This window comes from Spea bombifrons, chromosome 9 (assembly GCF_027358695.1).
Source record: "Spea bombifrons isolate aSpeBom1 chromosome 9, aSpeBom1.2.pri, whole genome shotgun sequence".
Lineage (NCBI taxonomy): Eukaryota > Metazoa > Chordata > Amphibia > Anura > Pelobatidae > Spea > Spea bombifrons.
In genome coordinates, this window is record NC_071095.1 from 1,311,907 (window position 1) to 1,327,500 (window position 15,594).

Here is a 15,594-nt window from a genome sequence, read left to right on the forward strand (position 1 = left end):
CTTCCAAGGGCCCCATTGTCATTTCTGAAAGGAGACAATCTTAAAGATCCCATGCGCCAATCTCCAGTGCAGAACAATTCTCTGAAAGGTCAGCCGGCTTTGAAACGTTTAAGCAGATTCTAGAGGGACTCATGGAGAAGTACGAGAAGATTGGGAAGATTGGGGAAGGATCCTACGGAGTCGTGTTCAAATGCAGAAACAGAGACACGGGGCAGATTGTGGCAATAAAGAAGTTCCTGGAGTCAGAAGATGATCCTGTGATTAAGAAGATCGCACTCCGCGAGATACGCATGTTGAAGGTACGGCCAAAATGTATATCGGTTGACAGGGAAGTGTATCCAATAATTTCCACCTCTCCGGCCTTGAATACAGGTGTGCGAGCCGGTACTCTAGCTCAGTCTAGTTTCTGCTAATAAAATATCCTCCACTAATCCAAATAGATCACAGCTGACTCTCAATATGCGTATTATTTTGTAAGCAGATATCCTGTGATTAGGACACTAACCTGACTGCCACCAAACCTATTCATCAAAAAAACACTGGCGGGGTATTGCAAATGGGAACCAAATCCATGAATAAAACTGAAAAAAAAATAATTTGTAGCATTCTCCCCACATTCTTCATTTTGCCCTCTATGCTCCCCCTCTTCACTCTTCATTTTGCCCTCTATGCTCCCCCTCTTCACTCTTCATTTTGCCCTCTATGCTCCCCCTCTTCACGCTTCATTTTGCCCTCTATGCTCTCCCTCTTCACTCTTCATTTTGCCCTCTGTGCTCCCTCTCTGCAGGCTTCGTTTTCCTGCAGTATTCCTGAATGTATACGTCCGGCACACCCATGGGTTTAAATCTGTTGACTCCACTTAACATACCGTATTTACTAAAGTCATACCAGAGTTCCATATACTTTTACATTGTATTTATAGAGCGCCGGCGGGATATACATTAGGTATAACATATGATGGCGCCTGGCTCGGTAGGTTAACATGCATTGTCTTCTGTGGGGGCCGGTGAGCTTCATGGGGCAGAGCCTGCTTTTGTTATTACTTTTGAGTTATATAGAATCAAAATTTCATTCCCTTCTCTGATTCGTGAAATAAAACTAGCAAAGCATGATATACCGTTATTATGTGGTCGTTCTTGTTTAATAATAATATTATATATTATAAAAACATTTACTATTTACACAGTTGACACAATACTTGCATAATAACTGAAGCCAAAGTGGGGTTTATTTTGAAATGTAAAAAAGTGTAAGGTTTTGGTTCTCTCCTGCTCCAAACATTCATCTTTTCTGATGGATTGTGTAAAATTTTAGAACAATGTCATAAACTAGAATATTATCGCTTTCACTGAGGTCCTGGTTTTATGAAGCATATGGTGTCTTCTATCAGTGTATCTATCATCTACCTCTAGCACTATCCTAATAATCTCTATCCATCTCTATCTCTATCCATCCACCCAATTTTATCAATATTATAATTATTATTATTATATCACTATTTATCCTTCCACCCAATTATTGTATTATTATTATTATTATTATTATTATTATTATTATTATTATTATTTCTATCTCTATCTATCATCTACCTCTGTCACTATCATGATCATATCTGTCTGTCTGTCTATCTATCTATCTAATCTATTATGACTGTCCAAGTAGGAAACCCCTGTGATGGAAAATGTTTTGTGTAGAGGAGGGATCTGGGGTGGATTACAGATGGTGTAAAGGTCATGGTGACGTGTATCTCTTTTTCCGTGGAGCTCCCGATATAGACTCCTTGCTGTAAACAAGCTTGCGTTCTGTCGGAACCTTTTCTTTCCTTGAGGAAATCCATGCATGCTTTTGCACAATAACAAAACCCAAGCATCATCTCTGCAGAAACCTAATCTTCAGGGCCTGAATATTTCATTAATCAGAATGACGCCGTCTGCCCAAAACCTACAGCGTGCACGTCGTGACACGGGCTCCTTAACCCTTTGGGGTGCTCACGACGGAGATTCCAGGGTGATTCTACACATCCCACCCTGACCTATTCTGAAATGAACTAAACATGCAGTAACCATGGAAACAAGTTGCTTGACTGCAGATAAGAAGTAATTCCAGATTTCCTCTAATGTATGACACGGTGGTTGGAAGGCAATTCAATGCATCCACTCCCATTACTAAGATTTTCACTCAGAACTATTTAGCTTTTCAGTTCTGGATATCCTCGTTCTAAGACAAAAAATGCTTTCTGTTTGATCCCTTTGATTCCAAACATTACCCCAGGGTTAGAGGATTTCTCTGATGCTGTCAATAATGATTTAGTAAGACCTTCCAGAAGATACGACTGACCATACTGGGTTTCTTCTCTAAGGAGGGCCCTGTTGACATAAGTGTGCCCCGTAATTAATGTGACAAGAATGCATTTCCATCTCGCCCCAACTGTGATGGCAGATCAGAGCCATTCACCCGTTTTTTATTGATGTAGAAATGAGTCATTGAGTCTCATCATCATATTCAGGACAATATACTAGCGACTGGTGAGCGCCTTCTGGGACGATGCAGAAAAGTTGGGTCCAGTCGAGGCAGTATAACACCCTTGATTAGAACCAGTCGGCCCAATAACCATCATATGAAGCTCTGCTCTTCGGAGCTACATTGTCTGAGTTTATTCATCAAAACATCCTCACCCAAGCAGTCCCTCTCCTTCTGTCTCATTATCCCTCAACCTCCTTATAGATTGTAAGCTCACAGGAGCAGGACCCTGTCCTCCTTCCTTTCCAGGATATCTTAACGTGTGTTCATGTTATTGTTCATTTTAGATATTGAGAATTTCAATATGAATGGTAATTCTGTATTCTCCCAATTGTAATAAAGCTACAGAATCTGCTGGCAGATATTAATATTTTATGTTATGAGATGGTGTAATCACCATGGCAACCAATAGCATAGCCCTGTTCACTGGTTTCTATGGTGATAAGACCATTGGAGCTTGCCGGCCGCCCGCCGGCATTAGGCCTCTCTTACCGTGCAGCCGCTTTGGGACTAGTTAATAAATAAGTGTTGAAAATAACCTGACGATCCCTCGCTCGTTATCACGGCGGTGCCATAGACACACGCATGCGCAGCTCTGCTGCATTTTACGGGCTTCCTACCCCTCGTCGCCCTGCCGCTTGTAAAGTTAGTGGGTTTATTGTTCTTTATTTTTCCTCCCACGCCAGAATATGGCAGCCCTTGAATGCTTGATGACTTTTATCAGTGTTGGTTTAACATGTGGAGGCTTGCTTGAAACTTTTAGTAAATAGTAACTAACTGTGTTTGTACGGCGCCGGAATGCCAGCGCCCGTCCGACATATTTGTTTGTGTTGTTAAGCTGCTGTTTCTTTAAAAAAATAAATCCTCCCTTTACAGTCGGGCTAAAAAATAAATAAATAAAAGCAAATATTTAATGAGCGCTGGTTTGTATCCAACAATACCTGGGAGTGCGGTGTTTGCCGGGATGTAGAGAAATCCCTTTTGTGTGGACAGTAAACACCGAGGATCACCAGACCCTTTTTAAAGTGTTTTGATGGGTTGGGAATTAAGTGATTCACATGCACTTTGTCTCCGTGACATGGAACACGACAAGAGATATTCGGAGTGTTCTGACCCAGGAAAATAACATGTCAGATGATCTAAGGAGGCTTATTTACATAACAGCCAGACCACAAGATTGCATCAAAATATATGATGACCACAATGAGCCTGTAATATATACGGTATATGGAAACGCACACATTTGAATTAAAGATATATACCTGCCTTCAGTCCCCGATTTGCCGAGATAGTCCTGGTTGTCATAGCAAATGTCCCATTTAGCCACTGTGCTTTTGGGAAAAAGGGAGGAGGTACTTGTTAATCCGTGTCATCGCTATGATGTCATATAGGTCCAATTTTCTATTATTGACCCCGAACTGTTTTTGGGCATGTGAGGGTATTGGGTAGATTACACACGTGACACGTATATATCTTTATTATTGTGTTTTTTTTTACATAGCAATTGAAACATCCCAACTTAGTAAATCTCCTGGAAGTCTTCAGAAGAAAGCGGAAGTTGCACTTAGTGTTTGAATATTGCGATCACACGGTCCTCCACGAGCTGGACCGGTACCCACGGGGGTAAGTCACTTTATAATTAATAATCGTACGTCTCGTTAGTGGCAGGAACGTGTTCTTGAGACGGTATCACAGAGCCTTGTTTGCCCGTCTCTGGCGTCCATCGAGTTAAAGCAGACACCACCTCCGATACACAAGTTTTGGCCTTCTGTTAAGTAGAAGCCATTTGTGGGGCGTGTTGCGGGTGCAAAGTTTAATGTTCTCCTCTCTCTACGCTGTTTGCTCTCAGTATTGGGTAAACAATGCTGCAGTTTAATATATTGGCTGCGGTCTGGCCAGGTCACTTGGTGCTATGGCAATGTTTGGTAAATGTGCAGGTGAATTGCCGGATGAATGAGTGGCGTCGGGCTGATTGATTGAACCCCGATGCAAACAGCAGAATCCCCGCATTACTGATACACTGACTTCACCCAACATAAACTGATAGATTACTAAGGGTCCCCTCATAACGGGGACAGATCACAGAAAATAAGGATTTTAGATGCTTCTTTGCTTTTAGATGCTCATTAACGCTTTCACGTCTCAAAGCTTCTCCAACTCACCATCTCTGCGAAGCGTAGATTACATTTCGGTATCACTGTTTAAATTTAGGGGGATAAAAGGATTGGGATGCTAAACTTAAAGGGTTAAAGTCAACAAACCAAATATTTGGCCAATGTAAGGGTTAAATATATAACCCACTAATTTTACATTCATACAAAATTCTTGCAGAGGAAACTGACGTATAATTTCAGGGTTTTTTTTAGGCTGTGATCAGCACACCGCAGGGGCAATCTTTTAATTACCCCCCTCCCCAAAAAAAAGAATTGAAATATACCATGCTTTGAAAATAGGACCTAGATTATTTCAATTTGGCTGACTAGGTATGATGAGAGTTGCTGTGTTCAAGGTTTCTCGTTACAGAACTATTGTGTATGAAGAATTAACAATGAAATTAAAAGATTAAGAAGCAGTGGGTTTTAAAGCCAGAGATGTATTTACTTTTGGAATCAACTCTGATTACAACGTATCGCAACACACGGTCTTCACAAACCATAGAAAAACCGCAATCCCTTGGCGCTTCGGATAAAGTCGCCCACAACAGATGTAAATCACTTAGCAAGCTGCAGTTCTTCGCAGACCAGTGCCTTCCTTATGAGATTATATGATTGAGTGACACTAAAGCCTCTTACTCCACTTACAGCAATGAGAAGCACACGCATGGTCTGTGATACCGAGAACGCAATATGTACTTCAATGCATTAAGTGCAGTTGAAGAGGCAGTTAGAGCGCTTAGCGAGCTTAGGTTATCTAAAGCAGAAAATATGAGGGAACAGTAGCCAAAACAAACAAAGGTATTACAGCGAGAGCTTATTCACTGGAATATCTGACGAAGTGTGTTGCTTTGCCCCGGACTAATTAAACAATTGCAACATGACATGGAAATGGAAAGCCTCCTACTTGTTTGTATGGTTACAGGGTTTTCCTTACAAGCGGAAATCATTGTCATGCGGCTGAGATGCGTCAGGCTGTGCTCGTAGGAAGATGAAGTTTGGGTTTTTCAGACCCTGCTTGGACTGCTGGCACTGAGGCCCATCAGTGGACCATGTCTTTGTGGTGACCATCGTAGTACCAGAGGCTTCTTGTGTCATTGGTTGGCCATGTCTTTGTGGTGACCACCTTAGCACCAAAGGCACCTTGTGTCATTGGTTGGCCATGTCTTTGTGTTGACCACCTTAGCACCAAAGGCACCTTGTGTCATTGGTTGGCCATGTCTTTGTGGTGACCACCTTAGCACCAAAGGCACCCTGTGTCATTGGTTGGCCATGTCTTTGTGGTGACCACCATAATACCAGAGGCTTCTTGTGTCATTGGTCATCAATGTCATTGTGGTGTCCACCTTAGCACCCAAGGCACCTTGTGTCATTGGTTGGCCATGTCTTTGTGTTGACCACATTAGCACCAAGAGGCTCCTTGTGTCATTGGTTGTCCATGTCTTTGTGTTGACCACCTTAGCACCAAGAGGCTCCTTGTGTCATTGGTTGGCCATGTCTTTGTGGTGAGCTCCTTATCACCAAGAGACTCCTTGTGTCATTGGTTGGCCATGTCTTTGTGGTGAGCTCCTTATCACCAAGAGGCTCCTTGTGTCATTGGTTGGCCATGTCTCTGTGGGGATCACCTTAGTACTCCCCACGATACCTTACTCCCAGCTCTCCTTTATAAAGCAAACAAAATGCCCCCCCCCTCTTGTAGGGTGACCTGATGACTCCTTTAACCAGAGACACATTCAGTATCACCGATCTATAACGTAAAGGAAGGGAGATCACCAACAGGCATCATATTCCACAGCGCTATGCAATAAGCAAGCAGGACATAACAAGTAGTGCATCACAAAAATGTAGATCTTCAGAAACAAAAGCTGATGAGGACCCCTGGAAGATCAAATGATGAACCTAGCGGCCCACTGGGTGATTGCCCTGTCTGCCTGATGGCCAGTCCATGTCTGTTGTTCTTATTTTGTTTATTATAACCTGTATAATTGGCTTTTAAAAGGTTGAATGAAAGCCTGTAGCCTCGTCAGCCTTACGGTATTTGGAGGATATCAGGACTGTGTGTTTATGAGGCAGGATTCAATTCTCAGCCTTTTTACGGCTGTAGTTTATGGTTTTATTGCTGGAAAGGAATTCATTTCAGACCATGGCTTTTGTTGGTTTCTGTGGCAGCACAATGTACACAGCTTTCCGTTGCACCCAATCCATGCGTAATAAAGGGTTAATAATCAGAAAAACAGCAATTTATATGAATTCTAAAAAAATGCTGCCACTATAAGCCAATTAGAAAGGTGGCACAGCTAATTTAACCCTTTATTACCATGAGGGTATTTCAGTTCTGTTCTTCCTCTTGCCCCAAAAATAAAGTGTGGCCGGTGTAGCCAGTAGGTGACCACACCAGACATTATTGCTACGATGCACACGCATTTCACGTGCTGATGAGGTGTACATGTAAAGTGCTGCCCCCTGCAGTGTGTGGGCTGTATATATGATATAATAAGGGGAGATTCCATTCTGTGGGTTTAACCCCCCAAAATTGCAGGGGGCAGATCATAGTCAGGTCAATGTGAGATGTATGTGCGTCCTAAAAATAATGGCTGACGTGGTCAAAGCCGGTCAATCTATTAATTCCACACGCTGCCCCGGCTGCACTTTAATTGGCAGTTCAGTTGCTCTCATTTATTGGGTTAACTCTAAAAATTAAAACACTGAATGTGATTATATACTTCGCATAACGAGACTTGCTCTGTTCTCCCTGATCAATGAGAATGGAAATAACGCCCAGTGTCACAATTATCGGACGGGAAGCCCTAGGAGTCCCCGGATGTGAAAATGCTTTTGTCGCCACATTCTGTAAAAGTTTAAGCGGTTGAACCCGTGTCGTTTGCTTTCCTTGCAGAGTTCCGGAACATCTTGTGAAAAGCATTACCTGGCAAACGTTACAGGCGGTGAACTTCTGTCACAGACATAATGTGAGTATCGCCTCGGCCGTATGCGGGATGTTTTACTGATCTTCTGATCCATACATTGCTTTTATCCTGCACAGCTTCTAGAAACCCATATCAAAAGCAAATACGTTTTCATTCTTGCGCTTTTGCAAGAAGAGACCCTTTAAGGCCTTTCAGTAAGTATCCCAGAGCAAAATGCTTTGGATGGGGTTTGCACCTTGTATCTGTTATATTGGCCTAATCTACCAGATGTGAACATTAACTTCTTGTGGTAAACAATAGTGTGTCTTAGTCTTATCATCCAGAGGGACTTTCTGACTATTTAAGGTCTTTGTGGAAAAGGGGACTTCGTTAACATAAATAGGACTTCATTTCCTTTGCCATAAAGAATCCCCTTAGTGTGGTGAATTTAACCCAAAATAACCCATGTCTGCCTACAACGGCGACCTCCAGATCTGTTGGTAAACAAGTTGAAAATGTAAAACAACAACTCGTCCGCTTTAATCTCCCTCCCAAAGCCATTGTGCAACCAAATATAGAAGCAATTAGCATTTGTAGGTAGATTACGGTGCACCGCGGCTTCTCATCTTCCACTTATCCCTCCCGTGACGCCTTGTCTTTGGCTTTGATCATTTCAATGGCAGGCTGCAGTTTTAACTAATTGTCAGCGTACCTGAGAGTCTGGGATAAAGAGAAGATCTGCCGAGTGATACAGTCACACCTCAACACCTCGGTGCCAACAGCGCTAATGAGTACGAAGTCCCTTATTACTAATCTAATAAATAAAAATCAAAGGGCAATATCATACATCAAAAGAGTAACGCCCTGCTGCGTCCACCTGGTTGGATTTTCCTTCCACGTGTGTGTGTGTGTGTGTGTGTGTGTATATATATCTATATATATATATATATATATATCTATATATATATATATATATATATATATATATATACGGTGTATATATATATATACTGGCCAAACTTCTAGCCAATGTATACAGTAGATGATGTATCTACTTACAACTGCGTTATGATATCATTCTGTAGGGAGTCCACGCAGCTCCATTTATTTAATCCTAATCCACGTACAAGCAATATTTTTTTTTATATATTTTGATCTATACATTGTGTTAAATCTTATTGTTATGTTGTTGTTATCATTATTATTGTTGTTTTAACCAAATACATTTGGCGTCTGTCACTTTTTTTATTCACAGTGCATTCACCGGGATGTGAAACCGGAGAATATCCTTATAACCAAGCACTTTGTCATCAAGTTGTGCGACTTTGGATTTGCCCGAATACTAAGTGAGTATTGCACACAACTATCTAGGTTACCAGCCCTGGGGGGTCCTGCGGCTTTGTACCGGTTGAACCTAAAATGAGGGCCCCTCGTCAGTACAGCGATATAGCAATATAGTATATAGTAATAGTATATGCCAGCTGTAAACCATGGGTATGATATAGCGCGAACATATTACGCACAACTCCCCTTCTACATCGGATTCCATCCCTACAGTCTAATTAAAGGATGTCCAACGAGTCCTCCGGGGCAACAGGTCCTGCCGGAGGTAATTATCCAGTATAATGAGCTAATTGTTTATCCCCAAGCCTTGCGATTAGTCTTCTACCCTGCAGCGCTGAAACTGGTCAGCCCTGGTCTAGATCTTTTAGTGTTTTATATACCGGTAAACTACTAGTTCAGCCCATTTTATTGATTTTGTTTTCTCAACCTGCTTGTCTTGTCAGCAATTCAACTGTAGCTATAAATGTATGTTTGTAAATGTACCTTTTTATGGTGACACTTTTAATAGATTAGCAAAACAACTGTAATAAAGCTACCGGGCGCAGGCGTCTTGTTTTGTTGCCAGCCTCGTAAGAGACGACTAATTTATAAACAAAGAGGCAGACATTCATCTTAATGCGATTCTATATATTTTATATCATCTTTATTTTCAGCTGGACCCTGTGACTACTACACCGATTATGTGGCTACCAGGTGGTACCGCTCGCCCGAGCTGCTGGTTGGGGACACGCAGTATGGCCCACCGGTGGACGTTTGGGCCATCGGCTGCGTCTTTGCCGAGTTATTGTCTGGCACTCCTCTTTGGCCAGGAAAGTCTGACGTCGACCAGCTTTACCTTATCAGGAAAAGCCTGGGTGAGTAATTTTTACCGATTATAGTCTTCAGCATCTTGGGATAAATTGATTAAAGGACGATGTACTACTACAGATATCTAACCTCATTTTCAGTGAAAAATGTTTATTACAACATAGATGTCATAGATGTAAAGTGGTTGTCTTTACAAATATGCGTATATTCATAACCTGCATTTATATAGATAGTGCTCTATATAAGCCAGACTTTAGCGTATTCTGATGAGTGGATACAGAGCGCTGGGAAAGAGGACCGCCAATGACTCAAAGCAAATAGCACTTTGGAATAATTAAATCTGCTTAAAAAACTTTTATTTTTGTATTGTGATTACAAATCCAAACCAAAATTGCAAAAAAAAAAGATATATGGCAGCGAAAAAATACATATTCAACAACTCATGGGGTTTTGTTCTCTGCTTCCAGGAGATCTGATTCCGAGGCACCAGCAGGTGTTCAGCACTAATCAGTTCTTCAGCGGCGTCAGCATCCCGGATCCTGAAAACATGGTGAGAAAAATACAAGACCTCAGAGAACAACCTAAATCTATAAAACGCGCTGAAAAATGAAGAATGCGCTGCGCATGCAGAAGGCGTCAATGACACGCCCACCAAAAGAAGCCACGCCCCCCAGCTTCCTGCGTATAGGAGTCGGGGCATATATAACATGTCCTCGTATTCCTGGGGGTCTGGTATTTTATTGATATAAAACAACGATATAGCATATAACGACCGAGCTGCCACTTTGCTATTTAACTAGAACCATTTTCTGAGATAGCAGCCGAATATTTTTTTGTTTATCTCTGCAGGAGCCTTTGGAGGCCAAGTTCCCAAACATCTCTCCTCTTGCACTGGGACTGATGAAGGTAATATGTTCTTTTCAATCACTTGTAATAGTTACTAGTTTCTCAGGGGGCATTCTTGTATCGGGTATCGCAGTGTATGTGAGCGCATTGACCGTTTTGCCCCACTCAGGGCTGTCTGCACATGAACCCCGCTGAGCGGCTGACGTGCCAGCAGTTACTGGAGCACCCGTACTTCGACAGCATTCGGGATGAGGGGGACTCCGGAAAAGATTCGCAGAGAGGAAACAGGAGGCAGACAAGACTGCACAGAAAACATTTCCCGGGGGTAAGTGGCATAAACACGAGAATAACAAGGGAATCATTTCCAGTAACGATCACCCACGTGATGTCCCCTATTCCTTTATTCTATATCGTGAGTTTGTAGGGAGATTTCATCCCACTGACTGCACTATAAATCACGGAAGGGCCAATCCTTCGATAACCGCAAATTAACCTTCTAATATCGGCGTGGCTGGTTCTAGACCAAGTAGCACCCAAGGCAATTAATCTCCATGCACACACCCGTCTTTTCTTACATGTAGAATGGAGATGTAGGCACAAAGCTATTGCCCATGGCCCCAACGCTTGGGAAGACTTCCATATCGCTCCAGGTAGGCACCAGATCTCCTTCTACCCTGCTGGGGGCATTTTCTTTGGATGACTGCTGGTGCTCGCCTTGTTCCGGGTGACCCAAGGCCTGGCACTAAGACCTGCCCAGAATTCATCCGATGTCTTTCGGGAAGTGGCTTTCCCCATCGTCTGTTAGGCCGTTCTAAGTGTATCCCATTTCTGTTTTCTCTTCTCCAGCTGCAGCATCTCCCGCAGTTAACCAACAGCAACATTTTACCGGCGTTGGAGAGCAAAAAATACTATTCCAACACCAGAAAATTCAACTACCGCTTCCCCAACATATAGATGGGACAGAGGGGCAGCAAGAGACTCGTTAAATATTTATTGTTCTTGGAACAAAGTGGCCGGAATTTGTGAGCAGAAAATGAGATGCACGCTTATTCCGGTAAACAGCGAGCGCGGCCTTTGAAATGTATTTATAGGATTCGGCAGTTTAGATGCAAATAAACCGTACAGCAATATAATCCCCAGTGAAGCCCATCTGTGCTCCCAGCGCCTTTAATTATACTGAGAACGTCCGCGCAGCAATGGATTGTAGCTCGCAGAATTCTGTCTCTATATATCATATTTAACCACATAGACAGATGCAATAAATATTCCGACAGAAGGAAATATGCTTGTTTTCCCAGAGTCTTAATAACCTTCAAAGTAAATTATATACCAAGATCTACATTTGCATACTTAACCAACTTTCTAGTGCTCCCAAACTGCATATGTGATGTCATGCGTTTCTGCCCATGATATGTGATGTGGGCAAGGGTGTGATGTCATGGAATGTTGCACTCTGCATACTAAGCTGCCTACATCTGCTGTGACAGCCAACACCTGGACATAAGTCCGCTGCAACAAGGAACATTATTTTAGATGGTCCTGCACATGGAGACCACCAGCCACAAAATGAAGGAGCTAGTGGAAAACCACTCTGGTGTCACATGACCTCATGAACCCGCTAAGCAACCGCCACCTGGGTACCACACACAACGGAAAAGCCGGCTCTCTATAGAGCTGGTTAGCGTTCAGCTGGTGAAACCCTAGGGGCCAGGAGAAAGTCACAATCACAATGGTGACCTGGTGCCTGAGGTTTCGTCGAGTCCCGTTATAATATATGATAACATCTTTTCGCTGCATCCATATTAAATCTCCAGAGGAAAACTGGCTTAATTTGCTGTATCTTAATATTACTTTTGTACAAAGGTAACCTTTTTATGATTTTTTTTTTGTAAGAAATGTACACATGTAAAAGTGTTTTTATTGTAACTTCTAAAATCCATTTTATATATGCAGTGTAATTATAAAAGTCTGTAACCCAAAAATAAATTTGTGACTTTTACCATCTAATGGTAATAAAATTCTAAAAATAAAAGCTTATCTGACTCTATATATGTTTTTACATTTTATCTGTTTTTATTTTTCTCTTAAATACATGATCAGTGGGTTTTATATCCTTAAACTGAGAAAATCCCAAATAAGAGATACTTATTTAATCTCGTCGTGCCATGTAGATCTACAGCCTTCAGGCACCTGTCTTTTCCTTCGCCGTAAGTACTGAAGTGCCCCTTGAAGTGTTTTTGTGTGAAACATCCTGCAGATACCCCCTGCGGGCACTGTTTTTGAGTTGCAGGTTAGTGTGCCAGTGGTACAGACAGCTGCCAGCTGAATAAAGCTGTTGGGGAGAATGCCCAGAGTATACCTTTGTCTCTGCTCTCGAGTATACCCTTGTCCCTGCTCTCGAGTATACCCTTGTCCCTGCTCTCAAGTATACCCTTGTCTCTGCTCTCGAGTATACCCTTGTCCCTGCTCTCGAGTATACCCTTGTCCCTGCTCTCGAGTATACCCTTGTCTCTACTCTTGACACTAAATGTCCATAATTCATCACTCCAGGCTTCCCCTTTACTCCATCCCGTCCCATCTACAGCTGAGCCTCTATACACGTACTACTTATACTTTCTCTGTCGGTTACCCTGGAACATTATGTCTGAGTTTTTTGTAACCAGTTCTATAGCGATGACCTCTCAAAATCTCAAGTACTCCATACTTATTCATATTTAACTCTTGAAGACAAGCAGCTAATGTGTCCAAGTCACCTTCTAGTCCAGATCTAGCTTCACTTCTAATGACGAATTGGCTTTTAGAAGCATTTCTGTGACCATTTCCTTCTTCTTGATGCCGGGAAGGTCACTTAAGTATAAATATTCCAAGTTACTGAAAACAAAGCACACAATAAAAAAGGTTTTAATGAATTTACTAATAAGCATAAAAAGCCTCATAAATAATGTTTAAGTTTCTGTTAACAGAGAATTAAACGTACGACTGCGTTCATTTACTGATAATATGTAGGGCCCGTGTGTTAAAAGTAATGGGATATTTACTGCTAAAAACTGCAATCTTTGGGAAAAGGTGGCGGAAGCAGCATGTCCGTCCGTCCGTCCGTCCGTCCATTCCCTTCCCTGATGATCTTCTCTCTCTACCTTTACAAACCCTGCCACAGCTAATCAGCTGTCGAGTGATAATAACTTAGTGGGGAGAAATAACCTAATGGGGAGAATGAATACAAAAGACTTTAACAAGAAGCTACAATAGCTGTTCCCATGTAACACTTCTACATTGGGTGTACTAATATATATATTTTAATCTCTAAACACCATTCTGTATTTATGTGTGAGAACCAATAACAACATAACCATTTTCACTTTTTGGGGGAAGAACCTTTGATTTCCATCAAACCCTTTAACATAGTCCTGTGTAAGTCCCTAATTGTGTAAATCTAGACCTGATGATTTGAGAAGACATGTTTCCAGGGCAATGTTAATGCCCACGGCGTATAAGCTGCTTATTTGAGATAATGACCTGCGAGTCCTGTGTCACCGTGGAAATAAACACGTTTTGGTAGAACGTTGGTACCGACCTCAGAGAGTTCAGCGCTATGACACCTTTGTCGGTGACGTTCCCGCAGGAAACGATTTCCATTCTCCGGAGGCTTTCCTGTAAGTTTTTTATCTTGCTCAGTCTCTCCAGGCAGGCGTCTTCGATGTAAATGCACTTACACAGCTTGATTTCCTCAACATGTTTCAGGCCGTCTTAAAAGAGAAACAACGCCGGGTTTAATCACACTTTCCCATAAACTGAGAATACAGAAAGGGAAGCAGATGCTGCCAAGCAGATAAATACACATTTTGGGGTGCTGCTGAAACGATCAGTATGTACATTCAGCAAAGCAAGCGATCAGCGCACACCCAGCAAATACTATTTAAAGCACCGACCTGCAGCGTAAACCCCAGGGGCCGTTCACACCGAATGACTGCACACGGACTAGCCTTAAGTGTGGCGCAATCCCCAATAATAGCTTTGTTCTGGTTCTAATAAACTGAGTCTAGGTGTTTTACAACAACTGCTGTTGAGTTATGGATAGATGAGAAAGCTGGTGCTTTGGTGGATCTTTGCCACCCATCATTATTATCGACCCAGACTAGGGGTTGTTAAGGAGCTAAATCCAGAAGTCTCATCCAAACCCTAACAGAGTGATCAAGGACTGCAAACACAGACGTTGCACTGAAGAATTGGGCTCAAGTGAGGCGACGGGGTATTTATCTGAAGCTCGCTATGCACAATGTGCACTGCATGGGGTATCTGGTTACCCAGGCTTTCTCACCCTGCAGGTAGTAAAAAAGGTATATTTCTAACCAATTCAACTTTAAAGGCTTCTTTAAAGCACTACCCCGAGCTTACTCGCTACCAGCCCCGAGAGTCAGTGAAAATACGGATCCCCTTCATTCATCCGTCTCGCCTCACCTGAGCCTCAGCATTATTTTTTTAAAGTGTGAAACATTTGGCTCATAAACCTCAGTTAAAGGATGCTTTACAGTTGCCCCACATGGCGAAATAATCCCAGATGTCTCCTTACCCAAGTAGTCAAAGCCTCTGTACATGATGCAAGAGTCCGTGGCGTCTATAGCTTGTATCTTGTATCTGCCTAAGGGTCCTGTTGGAAGTCCGTTGTAGTCATGCTGCCATCTCTCGAATCCTTGGTAGCGTACTTTGGCCCCGCACCTTAAGAGCCATTCAGAAGCTGCTCTGTCTGGGCCGAAATCCTGTATCCGCTCATAGTCAACCCTAGAAATATAAGAATGTATCATCAGCTGAAATACAGATACAGAGAACCCAGACAGGGCAGAACGTCCTCAAAATAAACACTACAGACTTATACCGATGAATTAAAGAAACAAACTTTAGAACGTTTGACTACTTAAACACTTAAAAAGCTCACAACCCCAGAAAAATGCCAACTGGCTACTCTTTGTTAATATATTGATCTATGCGAATGCTTTTCAACCCGTTTTCTCTCTATGTTT

The 15,594-nt window shown here is 42.3% G+C and overlaps 2 protein-coding genes across 2 annotated transcripts in view; one reads left to right on the forward strand and one right to left on the reverse strand.

Moving 5' to 3' along the window:
* Window positions 1-11,852, forward strand: CDKL1 (cyclin dependent kinase like 1). Its single transcript, XM_053475321.1, has 9 exons — window positions 1-299; window positions 4,022-4,143; window positions 7,570-7,642; window positions 8,835-8,925; window positions 9,577-9,777; window positions 10,198-10,280; window positions 10,580-10,636; window positions 10,746-10,901; window positions 11,423-11,852. Exons 1-9 carry the CDS (start codon window positions 132-134, stop codon window positions 11,528-11,530), a joined length of 1,059 nt encoding a protein of 352 aa, XP_053331296.1. The 5' UTR covers window positions 1-131; the 3' UTR covers window positions 11,531-11,852.
* DMAC2L (distal membrane arm assembly component 2 like) overlaps window positions 10,070-15,594 on the reverse strand; it is a 30,919-nt gene continuing 25,394 nt past the window's right edge. Inside the window, exons 3-6 of the mRNA XM_053475320.1 lie at window positions 15,147-15,355; window positions 14,151-14,322; window positions 13,330-13,447; window positions 10,070-10,269 (exon numbers count right to left, since the gene is read on the reverse strand). Of these exons, the coding sequence (XP_053331295.1) occupies window positions 13,333-13,447; window positions 14,151-14,322; window positions 15,147-15,355 (496 nt within the window). The 3' untranslated portion in view covers window positions 10,070-10,269; window positions 13,330-13,332. The remainder of the gene's footprint in view (window positions 10,270-13,329; window positions 13,448-14,150; window positions 14,323-15,146; window positions 15,356-15,594) is intronic.

Excerpts from the sequence above, each read along its gene's own strand:
- CDKL1 (XM_053475321.1), top strand. The coding sequence starts at position 132 with ATGGAGAAGTACGAGAAGATTGGGAAGATTGGGGAAGGATCCTACGGA. Across the intron at positions 9,778-10,197 it reads CCTTATCAGGAAAAGCCTGG|GAGATCTGATTCCGAGGCAC; the intron begins GTGAGTAATTTT and ends CTCTGCTTCCAG. Across the intron at positions 10,281-10,579 it reads TCCCGGATCCTGAAAACATG|GAGCCTTTGGAGGCCAAGTT; the intron begins GTGAGAAAAATA and ends TTATCTCTGCAG.